This window comes from Somniosus microcephalus, chromosome 30, assembly GCF_052327205.1.
Source record: "Somniosus microcephalus isolate GS21.2 chromosome 30, FLI_Smic_1.0, whole genome shotgun sequence".
Lineage (NCBI taxonomy): Eukaryota > Metazoa > Chordata > Chondrichthyes > Squaliformes > Somniosidae > Somniosus > Somniosus microcephalus.
This window is the reverse complement of record NC_141016.1, coordinates 2,822,837-2,842,293: the sequence shown is the minus strand read 5'-3', so window position 1 is coordinate 2,842,293 and position 19,457 is coordinate 2,822,837. Positions and strand designations below refer to the sequence as shown.

At 49.9% G+C, this 19,457-nt stretch overlaps 1 protein-coding gene across 1 annotated transcript in view; it reads right to left on the bottom strand.

Annotated features, from left to right (window-relative positions):
- LOC147097863 (docking protein 2-like) overlaps positions 1–19,457 on the bottom strand; it is an 88,308-nt gene that overhangs the window by 45,156 nt on the left and 23,695 nt on the right. Inside the window, exons 2-3 of the mRNA XM_085970897.1 lie at positions 15,077–15,376; positions 7,576–7,693 (exon numbers count right to left, since the gene is read on the bottom strand). Of these exons, the coding sequence (XP_085827023.1) occupies positions 7,576–7,693; positions 15,077–15,376 (418 nt within the window). The remainder of the gene's footprint in view (positions 1–7,575; positions 7,694–15,076; positions 15,377–19,457) is intronic.

Genomic DNA, 19,457 nt, shown 5'->3' with positions numbered 1-19,457 from the left:
GAGTCAGTGAAACGAGCAGTGGGTCTGCGGGGACAGAACGGGCCTCTACCTCTGGGCAGCCTAAGCATCCTCTGCTTTCAGGCCTATCATAATATGATAGAATTCTTCATTAAGATGGAGAGTGAAGTAGTTGACTCAGAGACTAAGGTCCTGAATTTAAATAAAGGAAACTACGATGGTCTGAGGAGCGAGTTGGGTAGGATTGATTGGGGAATGTCACTCAAAGGGTTGACGGTGGATAGGCAATGGCAAACATTCAAAGACTGCATGGATGAACTACAGAATTTGTTTATCCCAGTTTGGCATTAAAATAAATCAAAAAAGGTGACTCAACCATGGCTAACAAGGGAAATTAGGGATAACATAAGATCCAAAGAGAGGACATATAAATTGGCCAAAAAAAGCAGCAAACCTGAGGATTGGGAGCAGTTTAGGATTCAGCAAAGGAGGACAAAGGGATTAATTAAGAGTGGGAAAATAGATTATGAAAGTAAGCTTGCAGGGAACATAAAAACTGACTGTAAAAGCTTTTATAGATATGTGAAGAGATAAAGATTGGTGAAGTCAAGCGTAGGTCCCTTACAGTCAGAATCAGGGGAATTTATAATGGGGAACAAAGAAATGGCTGACCAATTAAATACATACTTTGGTTCTGTCTTCACAAAGGAGGACACAAATAACCTCCCAGAGATGTCGGGGAACATAGGGACTAATGAGAGGGAGGAACTGAAAGAAATCAGTATTTGTAGGGAAATGGTGTTAAGGAAATTGACGGGATTGAAGGGCCGCTAAATCCCCAGGGCCTGATAATCTACATCCTAGGGTACTTAAAGAAGTGGCCCTGGAGATAGCAGATGCATTGCTGGTCATCTTCCAGAACTCGATAGACTCTGGAACAGTACCCATGGATTGGCGGGTAGCTAATGTTACCCCACTATTCAAAAAAGGTGGTAGAGAAAAAGCGGGGAATTATTGACAAGCCTGACCTCGGTAGTGGGGAAAATGCTAGAGTCCATTATAAAGATGTAATAGCAGAGCACTTGGAAAGCAGTGACAGGATCGAACAAAGTCAACATGGATTTACAAAAGGTAAGTCTTGCTTGACTAATCACTGGAATTTTTTGAGGATGTAACTGGTAAAATAGATAAGGGAGAACCAGTGGATGTGGTGTTTTTGGACTTTCAGAAGGCTTTCGATAAGGTCCCGCATAAGAGATTAGCGTGCAAAATTAAGGCACATGGGATTGGGGGCAAGGTATTGACTTGGATAGAGAACTGGTTGGCAGATAGAAAGCAAAGAGTTGGAATAAACGGGTCATTTTCCGAGTGGCAGGCAGTGACTAGTGGGTTACCGCAAGGATCAGTCCTAGGACCCCAGCTGTTCACAATATATATTAATGATCTGGACGAGGGAATTGGATGTAGTATCTCCAAATTTGCAGACGACACAAAGCTGGGTGGGAGGGTATGCTGTGAGGAGGATGTCGTGAAACTCCAGTAGGATTTGGCCAGGTTGGGTGATTGGGCAGAAACATGGCAAATGCACTATAATGTGGATAAATGTGAGGTTATCCACTTTGGTGGCAAAAACAGGAAGGCAGATTATTATTTGAATGGCAATAGATTGGGAGAAGGGGAAGTGCAAAGAGACCTGGGTGTTCTTATGCACCAGTCGCTGAAGGTAAGCATGCAGGTGCAGCAGGCGGTTAAGAAGGCAAATGGTATGTTGGCCTTCATAGCAAGAGGGTTCGAGTACAGGAACAAGGATGTCTTGCTGCAGTTGTACAGGGCCTTGGTGAGACTGCACCTTGAGTACTGTGTGCAGTTTTGGTCGCCTTATTTGAGGATGTTCTTGCCATGGAAGGAGTGCAGCGAAGATTCACCAGGCTGATACCTGGGATGGCAGGAATGACGTATGAGGAGAGATTGTGCCGATTGGGCTTATACTCACTGGAGTTTAGAAGATTGAGAGGGGATCTCATCGAAACCTATAAAATTCTGTCAGGCCTGGACAGACTAGATGCAGGAAGGATGTTTCTGATGGCCGGGGAGTCCAGAACCAGGGGTCACAGTCTAAGGATAAGGGGTAAGCCATTTAGGACTGAAATGAGGAGGAATTTCTTCACCCAGAGAGTGGCGAACCTGTGGAATTCTCTACCACAGGGGGCGGTGGAGGCCAGTTCATTAAATATATTCAAGAAGGAGTTGGATATATTTCTTGAGGCTAAAGGGATCAAGGGATATGGGGAGAAGGCAGGGACAGGGTACTGAATTTGGATGATCAGCCATGATCTCATTGAATGGCGGAGCAGGCTCGAGGGGCCGAATGGCCGACTCCTGCTCCTATCTTCTATGTTTCTATGTTTCGGCCTTTTCAATAAGTTTTGGGGATTAAGGATGTCGAGGATGCTATTCGGGGGCGCATGTCTAAGAATCAACACCGTGTAATGGCAGCAGCTGAACGATTAGATCATTGTGCAGCACAGCAACACAGTGTCACACTGGAGACTTACGAGTCTTTGAAGTTAATGCGAATGAATTTTTATGCAAATAGCACACCTTACAAATAATTGGAAAAGGGATTCTTCATACTCAACTGCCCTTGTAGAGGGTTCGATAAGAATTCTGAAATCTGTAGTGTGGACAGCTGATAAATGTTACCAGCTGGTCAGCCATGGCTCAGTGGGTACCTCACACTCCGCATCAGTAGGTTGTGGGTTCAAGCCCCACTCCAGAGACTTGAGCACAAAATCTAGGTTGACACCAGTGCAGTACTGAGGGAGCGCTGTACTGTCAGAGGGGCAGTACTGACGGAGCGCCGCACTGTCAGAGGGGCAGTACTGAGGGAGCGCTGCACTGTCGGAGTGTCAGTACTGAGGGAGTGCTGCACTGTCAGAGGGGCAGTACTGAGGGAGTGCTGCACTGTCGGAGGGGCAGTACTGAGGGAGCGCCGCACTGTCGGAGGGGCAGTACTGAGGGAGTGCTGCACTGTCAGAGGGGCAGTACTGAGGGAGTGCTGCACTGTCGGAGGGGCAGTACTGAGGGAGCGCCGCACTGTCGGAGGGGCAGTACTGAGGGAGCGCTGCACTGTCGGAGGGGCAGTACTGAGGGAGCGCCGCACTGTCGGAGGGGCAGTACTGAGGGAGCACTGCACTGTCGGAGGGGCAGTACTGAGGGAGCGCTGCACTGTCGGAGTGTCAGTACTGAGGGAGTGCTGCACTGTCAGAGGGGCAGTACTGAGGGAGTGCTGCACTGTCGGAGTGTCAGTACTGAGGGAGTGCTGCACTGTCAGAGGGGCAGTACTGAGGGAGTGCTGTATTGTCGGAGGGGCAGTACTGAGGGAGTGCTGCACTGTCGGAGGGGCAGTACTGAGGGAGTGCTGTATTGTCAGAGGGGCAGTACTGAGGGAGTGCCACACGGTCGGAGGGGCGGTACTGAGGGAGCACCGCACTGTCGGAGGGTCAGTACTGAGGGAGCGCTGCACTGTCAGAGGGTCAGTACTGAGGGAGCGCTGCACTGTCAGAGGGTCAGTACTGAGGGAGCGCTGCACTGTCAGAGGGTCAGTACTGAGGGAGCGCTGCACTGTCAGAGGGTCAGTACTGAGGGAGCGCTGCACTTTGAGAGGGGCAGTACTGAGGGAGTGCTGTATTGTCGGAGGGGCAGTACTGAGGGAGCGCTGCACTGTCGGAAGGGCAGTACTGAGGGAGTGCTGCACTGTCAGAGGGTCAGTACTGAGGGAGCGCTGCACTGTCAGAGGGGCAGTACTGAGGGAGTGCTGTATTGTCGGAGGGGCAGTACTGAGGGAGCGCCGCACTGTCGGAGGGGCAGTACTGAGGGAGTGCTGCACTGTCGGAGGGGCAGTACTGAGGGAGTGCTGTATTGTCGGAGGGGCAGTACTGAGGGAGTGCTGTATTGTCGGAGGGCCAGTACTGAGGGAGCGCCGCACTGTCGGAGGGGCAGTACTGAGGGAGTGCTGCACTGTCGGAGGGGCAGTACTGAGGGAGTGCTGTATTGTCGGAGGGGCAGTACTGAGGGAGTGCCGCACGGTCGGAGGGGCGGTACTGAGGGAGCACCGCACTGTCGGAGGGTCAGTACTGAGGGAGCGCTGCACTGTCAGAGGGTCAGTACTGAGGGAGCGCTGCACTGTCAGAGGGTCAGTACTGAGGGAGCGCTGCACTGTCAGAGGGTCAGTACTGAGGGAGCGCTGCACTTTCAGAGGGGCAGTACTGAGGGAGTGCTGTATTGTCGGAGGGGCAGTACTGAGGGAGCGCCGCACTGTCAGAGGGGCAGTACTGAGGGAGTGCTGTATTGTCGGAAGGGCAGTACTGAGGGAGCGCCGCACTTTCGGAGGGGCAGTACTGAGGGAGTGCTGCACTGTCGGAGGGGCAGTACTGAGGGAGTGCTGTATTGTCGGAGGGGCAGTACTGAGGGAGTGCCGCACGGTTGGAGGGGCAGTACTGAGGGAGCACTGCACTGTCGGAGGGGCGGTACTGAGGGAGTGCTGCACTGTCGGAGGGGCAGTACTGAGGGAGCGCTGCACTGTCGGAGGGGCAGTACTGAGGGAGGGCTGCACTGTCGGAGGGGCAGTACTGAGGGAGCGCTGCACTGTCGGGGGGGCAGTACTGAGGGAGCGCTGCACTGTCGGAGGGGCAGTACTGAGGGAGGGCTGCACTGTCGGAGGGGCAGTACTGAGGGAGCGCTGCACTGTCGGGGGGGCAGTACTGAGGGAGCGCTGCACTGTCGGAGGGGCAGTACTGAGGGAGGGCTGCACTGTCGGAGGGGCAGTACTGAGGGAGTGCTGCACTGTCGGGGGGGCAGTACTGAGGGAGCACTGCACTGTCGGGGGGGCAGTACTGAGGGAGCACCGCACTGTCGGAGGGGCAGTACTGAGGGAGCACTGCACTGTCGGAGGTGCCGACTTTCAGATGAGCCGTTAAACCAAGGCCCCGTCTACCCTCTCAGGTGGATATAAAACATCCCGTGGCCACTGTTGGAACAAGAGCAGGGGAGTTCTCCCCGGTGTCCTAGGGCCAATATTTATCCCTCAACCAACATCACGAAAACAGATTTTCTGATTTTTATCACATTGCTGTATTACTTTATCTTATATTTATGACCCTGTAATGGGACAATGAGCTGCCTTTAAAGAGAAAATACTTCAAGTACAGTTGAGGTATGTTTTGATTTCTTTTTGGGTTCAATAAAGACTCATTTCTGAAAGAGAATGTTGTTTAATCTAAAGTCTTGTTCAAGACTTTCTACAGCTTTTTACAGAACACACTATGCTGTGATGCATCTAGAATGAAACTGAAAGTAAAACTCCTCTGGACTGCTTGTCTCTCACATGACCTCTGCTGGTCAGGCACAAGTAATCAAAAACACAGACAAATATGCTGTAAGGCATAAGTAATCAAACACAGACAAATATCATCACTATTTGCTGATATCATTACAAGGTATATTCCCACGAGGGGGAAAGGCAGGGCAACTAAAGTCAGGGCTCCCAGGATGACAAAACAGATAGAGAATATGATGAAGCAGAAAGAGAACACGTATGACAGATGTTAGTTTGAAAATCAGGCTATATATAGAAAAGTCAGAGGAGAAGTGAAAAAGAAAATAAGAGGGGCAAAGAGAGGGTATGAGAATAGAATGGTAGCCAACATAAAAGGTCATCCAAAAGTCTTCTATAGGCATATAAATAGTAAACAGGTCGTAAGAGGAGGGGTGGACCGATTGGAGACCTACGCATGGAGGCAGAGGGTGTGGCTGAGGTAATAAACGAGTACTTTGCATCTGTCTTCACCAAGGAAGAGGATGCTGCCATCGACATAGTGAAGGAGGAGGTAGTGGAGGAACTTGATAGGATAAAAATTGATAAAGAGGAGATATTAGAAAGGCTGGCTGTACTTAAAGTAGATAAATCACCAGGAGTGGATGGGATGCATCCTAGGATGCTGAGGGAATTTAGGAAGGAAATCGCGGAGATACTGGCCGTAATATTCCAATCCTCCTTAGATACGGGGGTGGTGCCAGAGGACTGGAGAATTGCACATGAAAACGGTGTAAAGATAAACCCAGCAACTACAGGCCAGTCAGTTTAACCTCGGTAGTGGGGAAACTTTTAGAAACAGTAATCAGGGACAAAATTAACAGTCACTTGGATAGATGTGGATTAATTAAGGAAAGCCAGCACGGATTTGTTAAAGGCAAATTGTGTTTAACTAACTTGATTGAGTTTTTTGATGAGGTAAGAGAGGGTTGATGAGGGTAATGTGGTTGACGTGGTGTACATGGCTTTCCGAAAGGCGTTCGACAAAGTGCCACATAATAGGCTTGTCAGCAAAGTTGAAGCCCATGGAATAAAAGGGACAGTGGCAGCATGGATACGAAATTGGCTCAGTGACAGGAAACAGACAGCAGTGGTGAAAGGTTGTTTTTCGGACTGGAGGAAGGTATACAGTGGTGTTCCCCAGGGGTCGGTTCTAGGACCACTGCTTTTATTGATATATATTAATGACTTGGATGTGGGTGTACAGGGCACAATTTCAAAATTTGCAGGTGACACAAAACTTGGAAGTATAGTGAACAGTGAGGAGAGTGATAGACTTCAGGAGGACATAGACAGGCTGGTGGAATGGGCAGACACGCGGCAGATGAAGCTTAACGCAAAAAAGTGCGAAGTGATACATTTTGGTCGAAAGAATGAGGAGAGGACATATAAACTAAAGGGTACAATCCTAAAGTGGGTGCATGAACAGAGAGACCTGGGGGTATATGTGCACAAATCGTTGAAGGCGGCAGGGCAGGTTGAGAAAACAGTTGAAAAGGCTTATGGAATCCTGGGCTTCATGAATAGAGGTATAGAGCTCAAAAGCGTGGAAATTATGATGAACCTGCATAAAACACTGGTTCGGCCCCAACTGGAGTATTGTGTTCATTTCTGGGCACCACACTTCAGGAAGGATGTGAAGGCTTTAGAGAGGGTGCAGGAAAGATTTACGAGAATTATTCCAGGGATGAGGGACTTCAGTTACGTGGATAGACTGGAGAAGCTGAGGTTGTTCTCCTTCGAGCTGAGAAGATTGAGAGGAGATTTGATAGAGGTGTTCAAAATCATGAGGGGCCTGGACAGAGTAGATAGAGAGAAACTGTTCCCATTGGCGGAAGGGTCGAGAACCAGAGGACACAGATTTAAGGTGATTGGCAAAAGAACCAAAGGCGATGTAAGAAAAAACTTTTTTACGCAGCGAGTGGTTAGGATCTGGAATGCACGGCCTGAAAGGGTGGTGGAGGCAGATTCAATCACGGCTTTCAAAAGGGAGTTGGATAAGTACCTGAAAGAAAAAAAATTGAAGGGCAGGGCAGTGGGACTAGCTGAGAGTTGGCACGGGCTCAACGGGCCGAATGGCCTTCTTCCGTGCTGTAACCATTCTATGATTCTATGACCCCGCCCCTAGTTTGGGACTTCACCACAAGTGGAAACATCTTCTCTACGTCTACTTAATTGAACCCTTGCGTGGGAATGAGCATGAACACAAATAAAGGGGAGACTGAGCGAGGAATCTCCCTTACCTGTCACTCGAGTGCTGTACAGTGTGTTCTCCTCCATTGCAACCAGATTGTTCTTCCCCTTCTGTGACCAGTACGTGCCATCATTCTTACTAAGCGTTGACCAATCACCCCGATTCATCTGGAAAAAGAAATTGCTATCAGTAAAATATATCAGCCCAGGGAAGCCAGCACCCCACCCCTCCATTTCTTCCGGATACACTCTGTAGCTTTCTCTTCTATTCCTGTTTGTACCTCACTTTCATTGCCTCGATCCGTCTCTATCTCTTTCCATCTCCCTTTCTCGATGTCGCGCTGGCACAGGAAGGATGGGGATGATTGAAAGAAAGAAAGACTTGCATTTCTCCAGCGCCTTTCACGACCACTGGACGTCTCAAAGCGCTTTACAGCCAATGGAGTACTTTTATTTTTGAAGTGTAGCCACTGTTGTAATGTGGGAAAGATGGCAGCCAATTTGCACACAGCAAGCTCCCACAAACAGCAACGTGATAATGACCAGATCATCTGTTTTTAGTGATGTTGGTTGAGGGATAAATATTGGCCCCAGGACCCCGGGGAAAACTCCCCCCTGCTCTTCTTCGAAATTGGCCTCCTTCTGTGCTATAAATTGTAGAGTAAGTTCATCGCTCCCACACTCCCAGCGGGAAACCACGCTCAAAAGGAGCGCAGGACGGAAAACTGTTACTGCAGTCTTGTAGCCTGATCCTCACTCCATCCTGCGAGACTTTGGTTAAAAGATGGCGCTTCTTTATGGTATGACTAGATTCTATTCACGCGCATATTCCCAGTGTGACTAGCTCTTCAATACTGGTACTTTTATTTTTGTATCCAAGCTATTTTGAGATATAATTAGCCGATAGCCCCTGGCATTGCTCACTACTGGTTGTGACGTTTAGCCAATGGCTTGTCCCTTTAAGGACACAGCTCAACGGCTCCCCGAGGGAAGGTGATCTAAATAAGTAGATCCAGCTCACTGTAAACTTGTCAATACCTGAGGTCAATCAGAGGACAATTGTAACAGAGGGCGCAAAAGTTCCTAGCTCCAGGTCAGAAGAACCCAGAATGAGATTATTTGGTTTTCTTTGTCTTTATTTTTTTAAATAGTTATCTGCAACTGAAATAAAGTGTGACACTTTGAAGTGTGACACCTGGAGCACAATGTCACAGGCAGGTGCTACGCGCAAGACTTTACCTATTGGATGCGCCCATTATTTACAACAGAGCATGCAGATAGTTTGCATTTTGCTCCTCTGGTGTCAGACCCATGTTCCACTAAAAGTTCACACTTCAGTGCAGCCTAGAATGGAAGTACAGCTTGTCACAAGATTGCCTTTCACACAGATTCAATGGTGGAAACTTCGACAGAGGCCTGGGACTGCTAGGTAGATCAGATAACCTGCAGGATCTGGGGAGGAATTTCAAATGGCCCAGTGTTCTTGCTTATCTAGAAAGAGTTTTACCGTTTACACTTTTCACTGATAGGTTTGTAGTGACAGAAACACAAATACTGCAGGCTTACCGTGCTACTGAGAGCCTCCTTTGAGAGAGTCCAGCAAGGTCTGGCAATGCCTAGATTTTAAAATTCTTGCTTTCAAATCCCTCCATGGCCCTCGCCCCTCCCCATCACTGTAACCTCCTCCAGACCTACAACCCCCCCCCCCCGCACCGAGATCACCGCGCTCTTCCAATTCTGGCCTCTTGTGCGTCCCTGATTTTCATCGCTCCACCATTGACGGCCGTGCCTTCAGCTGCAAAGGCCCTAATCTCTGGAATTATCTCCCTAAACCTCTCCGTCTCTCCCTCCTCCTTAAAACCTATCTCTTAGACCAAGCTTTCGGTCATCTGTCTTATTATATCTCCTTATGTGGCTCGGTGTCAAAGTTTGTTTGATAATCGCTCCTGTGAAGCGCCTTGGGACCTTTTACTATGTTAAAGGTGCTATATAAATGCAAGTTATTGTTGAATCATTCGGAGCCTGGGTTAAAGGGTCCTTGTGAAGCTGAGGTGTATCTCTAGAAATGAAGAGGTTAAGAAGTGATCTGATTCCAGTGTTTAAAATAATGAAGAGAATTGACAAGGTCGTAAGGAAAGATTCTTCCCTCTAGTAGGGGTGTGGGATGTGGAATGTATTGCCTCAGTGGAGGTGTTTGAAAGAGATGGATCTCTGCTTGGAGAGGAGGGTATGGAGCGTGAGCAGGAGTTGGGGATACAGAAGGTAGAGCGATCACAGCCAACACAATGGTGGAGCAGGCCCAATGAGCTGATCGGCCTACTCCTGCTCCTATTAATGTTTTACTGCTATCAGGTCCCAGAGCCCAAATTACCACACCTGAAAACTGTCTGCACCTGACACCAACTTACCTCGGTGAGGCAGCTTCTGCATATTGCTGGATGGCACTAGGCCGTTAGCGATGCATTCAATCTCAGCGAGTAGGATAGCTGTCCACTTCTTGACTCAATGGGCTCGATTTTGCCAGGCCCGAGGAAGCGGGATTGGAGGCGAGTGAGTTGTTAAAATCGCCAAAAATGGCGGGCGGGCCCGATCCCACCTCCATCCTGCCTCCGAGCAATTTTCCCTAATGCGCGTTTTCTGACTCCCTTTCCAATCCGCCTCCAAGAGGCGGGATAGGCCCTTAAGGCCCTTAACACCCACTTAATAGCCTCTATAATCCCATTTTAAGAGGACTTTCCGATTTTTAGTCATTCCCCCCATCCCTCACACCTCCTCTGGAACACGCCATGTAATCCTGGCGGCCTCACTAGTGGATTGCTTACGAACAGCTGCAGCTCCACCATTACAAAGGAGTTTTCACCAATGATCATTTGCAGGTGGCAGAACTTTGTTGTTTCAGGTCTGGGGGAACTTTTAGCAGGTATACCCATTGTTGTGGAAGGTTGGAGCCTGACACCCAGTGTGACCTCCTGGGAAACCCCTCTCACCACCTTGACTAAGCACTTCCTCAACTGAGGCATATACCAGAAGAATGAGAACCATTTAATTCCTTTCCTCCTGGACATCAGATTCGGATGAAGACCAGCTGCGGCAGCAGCAGAACCCTGAACAACAGCAGCACCAACAGCAGGAGCATCAACAGGAGCGCCAAGCTGCTGCTCACCCAGCTGAAGATGCACAGGCCAGAAGTCGCCAGAGCACGACCATATTGCTGCCCGGGATGCAACGGACACACTCATATTGGTCACATTTGCTTAGCCTGCACAATCAAACACTTTTGCCTCACACCTTCTTACCAGAGCATCGACAATGGACAAGAACCCACGGATTCCTATCACTCTGACCACCATACTGACAATTGCAAGTCACTCTGAGCTCTCAATGTGGAAGTCCCATTAGCGAAATGACACACGCCACAACTGCAACAGTTTGCCATCAGAATGTTTTATGACAATAAGCAACTGACGGCTTTTCAAAATTAAACACAAAATTACACCCAAGTGACTACCCTTGTGACTATTTGTGCATTATCTTCCTCTTACACGTGCTCCTACGTGGTGCTTCCACTGTGGCTTCAGCAGATGTGGAGGCCCCTTGCTCACTTTCTTGCTGCTCCTGTCTCGACACCTTTGGCGGGCATCCTCTGGGGTTGCGAACCTGTGAGGGCTCAGCAACAGTCTGCTGCTCCTGCGGCTGTGCAGGGGTTGAGACGCCGATCTCAGTTGGATGGGGACTCTGGTGGGGCTCTGACCGAGGGCTCTGCAGTAGCATGGTCGTGTGAGCGCTTGGAGAGGAGCCCCCACTTCCTTGTTGTCTGCCACCAACATCCCTCTCATGGGTCAGCCCCACTTCAGAGCTAGCAAGTGGCTGGACAGCACCTTGCTGCACTTCAGGGGGGCTATGAGGACCCATTTCTGCACTGGAAGTCCTACTCCAGAGGACTTGCATGAAGGTCTGGTTTCTCTGCTCAATAGCTGACCATCGCTCCTCAAGCGACGTCAGTCTATTCTGAACAATGACCATGTTTTCCATACCCTGGCGACTAAGCTCCTCCATCGCCGTAGCCCTCCTCTCCTCTACCGTAGCCATTCCTCTCCTCTACGGTAGCCAGCCTTACCATGGAGGTAGACATCCTTTCCAAGGAGTTTGCCATCCATTCCGTGGTGATGCGTTCATGCGCCAATGCCTCCACAAAGGCTCTGCTCATGTTCGCGATGGACTTCTTCATTCGCTCCACACTCGCAGCAACCCTGGAGACAAAACCTGCCAGAGACTCCTGCACCTGTTCCTGGAGTTGCAGCACCGCTCTCCTTCTGGATGGACCCGGAGGCACAGGGTCGACATGCAGCGGAGCCGAGCTGGGAGCCTCCTCTGCACTGCGACGAGGACTCTCCACTGCTGTCCCTGTCTCCACCATCTGCTGATGCTCACTTGTGAGCTGTGATACACCAGGTGACAACACTACTCTATGTCCCGAAGGTCCCACCGAGGTGTGAGTGTCTGCGCTGGTGCAGGGTGCACTTAATTCTGCTGACGCTGCGCCCTCAGAGGTTGCAGCTTCCTCTGAGGAGTCTGGAAGCTCAGGCTCTTCCTCCTGAACAGTGGGGACGGGGGCTCTCGATGGTCCTGTGGGGGAGTAAAGGAAAGAGTTAGAGATGTGAGGTAAAGGTTGCATGCACATTGAATTGTGCAGATGATCATAAGTCAATCTGTTAGAGCATCAGAATCATTACCAGTCACTCATGCAATGTCAGTGAGAGAGATGACAAACTATTCTGTCACCAGCTTGCTGTGATGCGCCCACCTGTCCATCCCCCACTTGGGAATCCTCCTCGATCCCAGTGATTTCCAGGGCCGCCTCCTCCGAAATGGTGAGCTGGGCTACTGAGGGTGGCCCTCCTCCTGTCCTCGCTCTTTCCCTCTTATTGTGGGCTCTCTTTTCCTGCAATGAGGGGTAGAAGTGGCGTTTGAGTGAGAATGAAGGAGTGAGTGTAGAGAATCCATAGCATAGATGCTTAGAAGGATACCAAGAGCCCTCCCTGTGTGTTGTAAGTTGTTGTCATTGCGTCACAGTGATAGAGAGTGTGAGGGCTGCATGGGCGAATAGTTAAGTGACTGTGACCATAGAGAAAGAGGGAATGGGTAAGGGTGCAGGGATGTCAGTGTCAAGTGGGATGTGGAGGAAGAGGTTGGCAAAGCAGAGTGCTGGTGATGAGAGGCGATGGGGATGAGATTGAGGGTGATGAAAAAGTCATACTCACTTTTCCTGTGCGGAGAAGGTCATGAAACCTCTTCCTGCATTGCAGCCAGGTTCTGCAGAACATAGAGACTGCATTGACCTCCTGGGCCGCTTGCAGCCACACAGCTTTAGTCTGTTGTGGTGGCTTTTTTCTCCCTGAGGAAGGGACGAGCACCTCCTTATTGGTTCTTGCTCCCTCCACCAGAGCTTGGAGGGAGGGCTCATCATATCGTGGAGCACATTTTTGCCTGCTGGTGGACATATTCGTACAATAAATTCCTCAGTTCAATCAGCATAAAGATTGCAGTCTCCAGAAGAAGCAAGGCTGCTTGAAGACCTTAAAAGCAGCAGCACTGATGATGTCATCGGAGGCGACTTTCTGGATGGAAAGACTAATTGGACCAGGGGTTCCCACACGCTGGAAATCAATTGCCCAATTAGGGGAAAATCACACTTTTTCAGCACTTCAATTAGGAGTCAGGCTCCTGCCACGATTTTCACCTGACTCGCCCCAGCCCGCCCACACTGACCCACCCCAGCCCGCCCACACTGACCCGCCCCAGCCCGCCCACACTGACCCGCCCCAGCCCGCCCACACTGACCCGCCCCAGCCCGCCCACACTGACCCGCCCCAACCCGCCCACACTGACCCGCCCCAGCCCGCCCACACTGACCCGCCCCAGCCCGCCCACACTGACCCACCCCAGCCCGCCCACACTGACCCGCCCCAGCCCGCCCACACTGACCCGCCCCAGCCCGCCCACACTGACCCGCCCCAGCCCGCCCACACTGACCCGCCCCAGCCCGCCCACACTGACCCGCCCCAGCCCGCCCACACTGACAAAATCCAGCCCAATGTGTGGGTACGGTGGCGCGTTGGCTATGTTACTGGACTAGTAACCCAGAGGCTTGGAGTAATGAGTCCAGCTGGACATGAGTTCAAATCCCACCATGGCAGCTGGAGAATTTAAATTTAATTAAACAAATCTGTAATAAAAATCTAATATCAGTAATGGTGACCTTGAAACTACCAGATTGTGGTAAAAACCCATCTGGTTCACTAATGTCCTTTGGGGAAGGAAATCTGCCGCCCTTACCCGGTCTGGCCGATATGTGACTCCAGACCCACAGCAATGTGGTTGACTCTTAACTGCCCCTGAAATGGCCGAGGGAAACATTCAGGGCTGGATTTTGTCAATGGGGAGCTTTTGGAGGCGGGACTCCCACTTGTTGGGTTTTAATCCCGCCTCCATCGACTTGTGGCCAACCCACGCTACTTTCCCTTGATTGACCTTGTTAAGCCCGCCCAGCGGGCTCAGCAGGCCGCTTAAGGGAAAGCCAGTTACAGGTGACGTCAGCGAGTGCCGTTTCATCTGTCAAGAGCTTTTGACAGATGAAACGTCATCGTTTGACAGCTCTGTGAAGCTGTCAAACACCGACAATCTGTCTTCTAAGTTGTGTCTTTACTCAGACTCAGTTAGAAAGCCTTCCTGACCAGAAAGCTGAAGGCTGCAGCTTTTGACAGGTCAGCGGCCATTCTGCTTTCTGTGCCGGTGAGCTGAGGGACCCCCGCGACCTGAAGGGAGGAAGCCTGCAGGAAGAAGTAAAGGTAAGTAAAACTTATTAAAACACTTTTCACACACCTCACACACTTACCTCTGCACACATGCACCCATCACTCACCTGCACACCGGACATCTCGGCCCCTCCGACTCCCGCAGACCGACGGCCCACCTCGCTGACCCTGGCGAGGTTCGGAGCCGTCGGGAAGCCCACACTTCAGGGCTCAAAATAGGGATTAGCCAAAAAACTGCCTGTTAACTACCTGTTAATAGGCAGTTAATTGGCATTAATCCCCTTCCCGCCTCGAGGAGGCGGGACCCGGCGCGGGTCAGCTACCCGCCTCCTGGCAAGGTGGCATGGAGGAGGGTTGGGGGCCCCCTAATTCTGCCATTTTCCCGGCAGTCCCGCCTCCAGACCCGCCTCCTCAGTGCAGGCAAAATCCAGCCCTCAGTCATATCAGGCGGCTCACCACCACCTTCTCGGGGCAACTCGGGACGGGCAATAAATGCCGGCCTTGCCAGCGACGCCCACATCCCAAGAATTAATTATAAAGAATTCGAAAGCCGCAGCATGAAATACACGAGCAGTTACAGTGACCGCTGCAGTTACCTGGGATTGCCTTAAAGGGACAGGATAGCCGCTAAACATCAGAACCGAGCTGCCGATCCCAGACTAGCCGCGGGCAACTCCGCCAAGAGATCCCGCAAGCACTTGTTTTTGTTCCCCAAAACTTTGCAGGCTGGTCTTACCGGAAAGGCCATTTCGCACAGGCTCTGGCTCCAGTCCTCGTACTCTGACGCCTCGACCGCAAAGACGAACAGTTTCTCGATGGTTTCCAAATGAAACGACCGGCATTCACTGGGGCAGCTCTCGCCCGGGGCCTCTGTGATCCGAATGCAGTCGCTGAGCTTGATGACTTTCTTGTTCTCCGTCTTCCGGGTCCCTTGCCTTTCTGACACGCTCGTTCCCTCCTTGAACTCGAAATATTCCAGGCGAGCGACAGAGCAAGTGCTCTCGCCGTAGAGCAAAACCCAAACTTTCTTCCATTTCTGCAAAGAGAGAGAAGATTTCATTCCGGCCCGGCCAATTTCATCGAATCACAGATTGATACAGCACAGAGCGAGGCCACTCAGCCCATCGTGCCTGTGCCGGCTCTTTGAACGAGCTCTCCAATTAGTCCCACTCCCCCTGCTCTTTTCCCCATAGCCCTGCAAATGTTTCCCCTTCAAGTATTTATCCAATTTCCAAGTTATTATTGAATCTCCTTGCACCGCCCTTTCAGGCAGATCACAACAACTCGCTGTATAAAAAAATTCCCCTCATCCAAGGCTTCCCCTACGGGCCGCGCACCAATCACGAGGCCCCGCGTAGGCCACTCATCAGCGCTGCCGCTGGAAGAGATACCGCGCAAATTCAAAGAGCCCGCACGGGGGAAAAAAATTAGAGGTCAATTATCACTTGGAGGGTGCGCGTCTGGGTGGGGTAGAGCAACAAAGGGATCTCGGAGTACAAATACACAAATCACTAAAAGTAGCGACACAGGTTAGCAAGGCCATAAAAAAGCAAACCAAGCACTAGGGTTTATTTCTAGAGGGATAGAATTCAAAAGTAGGGAAGTTACTTAAGAAAAAACATACTTGCTCTCGAGTCAGTACAGGTAGACTATCCTTTATCCGAAAACCTCGGGACCAGCCGTGTTTCGGTTTTCGGAAAATTTCGGATTTCAGAAGGTATTTTATAAGACTGGGAAATTTGTCGGGGGTGGGGGTCAGCGGGGGGGTCGGCGGGGGGTCGGGGGTGGGGTTCGGCGGGGGTCGGCGTCGGCGGGGGGTCGGGGGCGGTGGGGGGGTCGGCAGGGGGGTCGGGGGCGGGGGGGTCGGCGGGGGGGGCGGGGGCGGCGTCGTGCGCACGACTTACGCTGAACGAAAAAACTTTCGGTTTTTAGAGGTTTTCGGTTTTCGGAAGTTCGGATAAAGGATAGTCTACCTGTACAAGGAAGGTTCACTCAGTTAATCCCGGGGATGAGGGGGTGGTCATATGAGGAGAGGTTGAGTAGATTGGGACTCTACTCATTGGAGTTCAGAAGAATGAGAGGCGATCTTATTGAAACATATAAGATTGTGAAGGGGCTTGATCGGGTGGATGCGGTGAGGATGTTCCCAATGATGGGTGAAACTAGAACTAGGGGGCATAATCTTAAAATAAGGGGCTGCTCTTTCAAAACTGAGATGAGGAGAAACTTCTTCACTCAGAGGGTGGTAGGTTTGTGGAATATGCTGCCCCAGAAAGCTGTGGAAGCTACATCATTAAATAAATTTAAAACAGAAATAGATAGTTTCCTAGAAGTAAAGGGAATTAAGGGTTACGGGGAGCGGGCAGGAAATTGGACATGAGTCTAGGTTCGGAATGGTCATGGCCCTGTGGGTAGCGGAGTGGGCCCAGGGGCCGTGTAGCCTGGTTCTGCTCCTACTGTGTTCTAATTCTGTTAGATTTCAGGAGATGGTTTTATTCCTGTTCCTGGCTGGGGTGGAGATCGCCTTTACAGAAGGTAAGCACTGTAGAAAATATAGGGACAGAGTGATCTCCTGGACGAGTTTCGATCGCCTAGATGGGTCGGAGAGGAATTTCCCAGATTTTTTCTCCCAAATTGGCCATTGGGTTTTTTAGCTGGTTTTTCGCCTCTCCCGGGAGATCACATGGGTTCGGGTGGATGCACAGTGATAGAAGATTTGAGGTTAGGATCAGATCAGCCATGATCTTATTGAATGGTGGAGCAGGCTCGAGGGGCCAATTGGCCTACTCCTGCTCCTATTTCTTATGTTCTTATGCTAAACTTGAGTCGAACCTTGGTCAGACCACACTTAGAGCACTGCGTACAGTACTGGTGGCCATATTATAAAAAGAATATAGAGGCACTGGAGAGGGTGCAGAGAGGATTTACAAGGATGATACCAGAAATGTGAGGGTATACATATCAGGGAAGGATGAACAGGCTGGGTCTCTTTTCTGTTGAAAAAAGAGGGCTGAGGGGTGACCTAATAGAGGTCTTTAAAATTATGAAAGGTTTTGATAGAGTGGATACAGAAAGAATGTTTCCACTTGTGGGGAAGAGCATAACTAGAGGCCATCAATATAAGACCGTCACCAAGAAATCAAATAGGGAATTCAGGAGAAACTTCTTTACCCAGAGAGTGGTGAGAATGTGGAACTCGCTACCACAGGGAGTGGTTGAAGCGAATAGTTGTAGTGTATGTAACGTTCCACCTTTAAGAGAACTATTTTAAGGGTTGCACTACTTTGTCTTGGCTACTGTACACTGTAATACCGGTGGTGACCACACCCGTATATAAGTGCTGTGTAAGGATTGATTGGGCAGATTCGCCCTGACCTTCGAATAGTAAAGTCCTGTTAAAGTTACCCTTGTAGTCTGTGTATTAATTCACCATATAACCCACAGACTTTACAATAGTATCGATGCATTTAAGGGGAGGCTGGACAAGCATATGAGGGAGAAGGGAATAGAGGGTTACGCTGATAGATTTAGATGAGGAAAGACGGGAGGAGGCTCGAGTGGAGCATAAACAAGGAATGGCCTGTTTCTGTGCCGTATATCCTGTGTAATCTTGTGTAATTGCTCTCATCTCCCCTTTGTGCGTTTGCTAATTATCTTCAATCTGTGTCCTCTGGTTACCGACCCTCCTGCCGCAGGAAACAGTTTCTCCTTACTATCAAAACCCCTCATGATTTTGAACACCTCAAGTAAATCTCCCCCTAACCTTCACTGCTCTATTATTGTCATTGTGCATGACCCTGCAGTAACTGGGAGACAGACATGCAGCTGTTTGCTCTGATGCGGACCCCTGGGTTCTTACAGTAACCTTTAATAAATGTCGGAATGGGTACAATTCCCAGCACCACAGCACTGCTTAAGTAATCAATCCATTTTGTAAGTCTACACGTGTGAGGGCCCTGGGGGGGTCATGCCGGTCTTTCTCCAGATCAATGTAGCGATCTACGGTCAAGTATTTCCTCACAGCTCCTCTCGTTCCACCGCTGGAAGTCTGGGGGAGCCCCACTTACGCATGTAGACGGGTTTTTGTGCGGCACTTCCGGTGAAGTTACACCAGCTCCCGGCCTAGCTACCGATGTGATTTTAACCAGACCTGCCCTGCAGGAAACTGACAGGATTGGTTCGGCCTCCCAGGCGGTGTGTAAAACGGGCAGCCCACCTGATCCCATCAATCTCACGCTGGGCGCGTTAGGTTAAAATCACAACCGTGTATCATTGTATAACTTGCTATTTCTCTTCCTATTATGTCAGTCGAGCTGTCTGTCTTTATTTATCTCTATATATCTATCTAACTATGTCTGTCTCACTTTCAATCTGTCTAATATTACCACAACTTTACATATGTGCACACTTCCTGTTTGTCACACCTCCTGTCTGTCACACTTCCTGTTTGTCACACCTCCTGTCTGTCACACTTCCTGTTTGTCACACCTCCTGTCTGTCACACACTGCAAAATTTTGTGTTACACGCAGTTAAAAAAAAGTGCCAAGAAACAAAGGCAGACATTTGTAATGCAAAGGAAAAACTATCACAACAGAAAATACCAGAGTCACAATATCTGCAGGCTCTTCAGTTGCCTTCCCATAAACAAAGCCAGGGTTCCAATTGCTGGCCTGAATAGCAATTAACATTTCCATGAAGTCAATTGCACTGTTTCAGCATTAAGGGGACACATAACACCACATCAGCAGCAGAATATTACGTGGTATGTTGGTCCTGCCCGTATAAAACATTGCAGATTTACAGATAGAGTCATAAAGTCATAACGGCACAGAAGGAGGCCATTCGGCCCATTGAATCCATGCCGGCTCTCTGTAGAGCAATCCAGTGAGATGTGCTAGATTTAAATATCTATCGTTTGCCATGCACCATCGCACTCTGCCACTTACACTCAAGAAGTCAAACTTTGTTATAGATTCAAAATTATCTCTTCAAAAAATTAGAGAAAGAAAGCCAGACTGGGTTCTTCTGATGTGCAGCCTGAAATCTACGAGCAAGTTCCTGATCTCAGCAATTTACAAGCTGCTCGCGCTTTCCTGTGTTCCCAAAGGGAGTACGT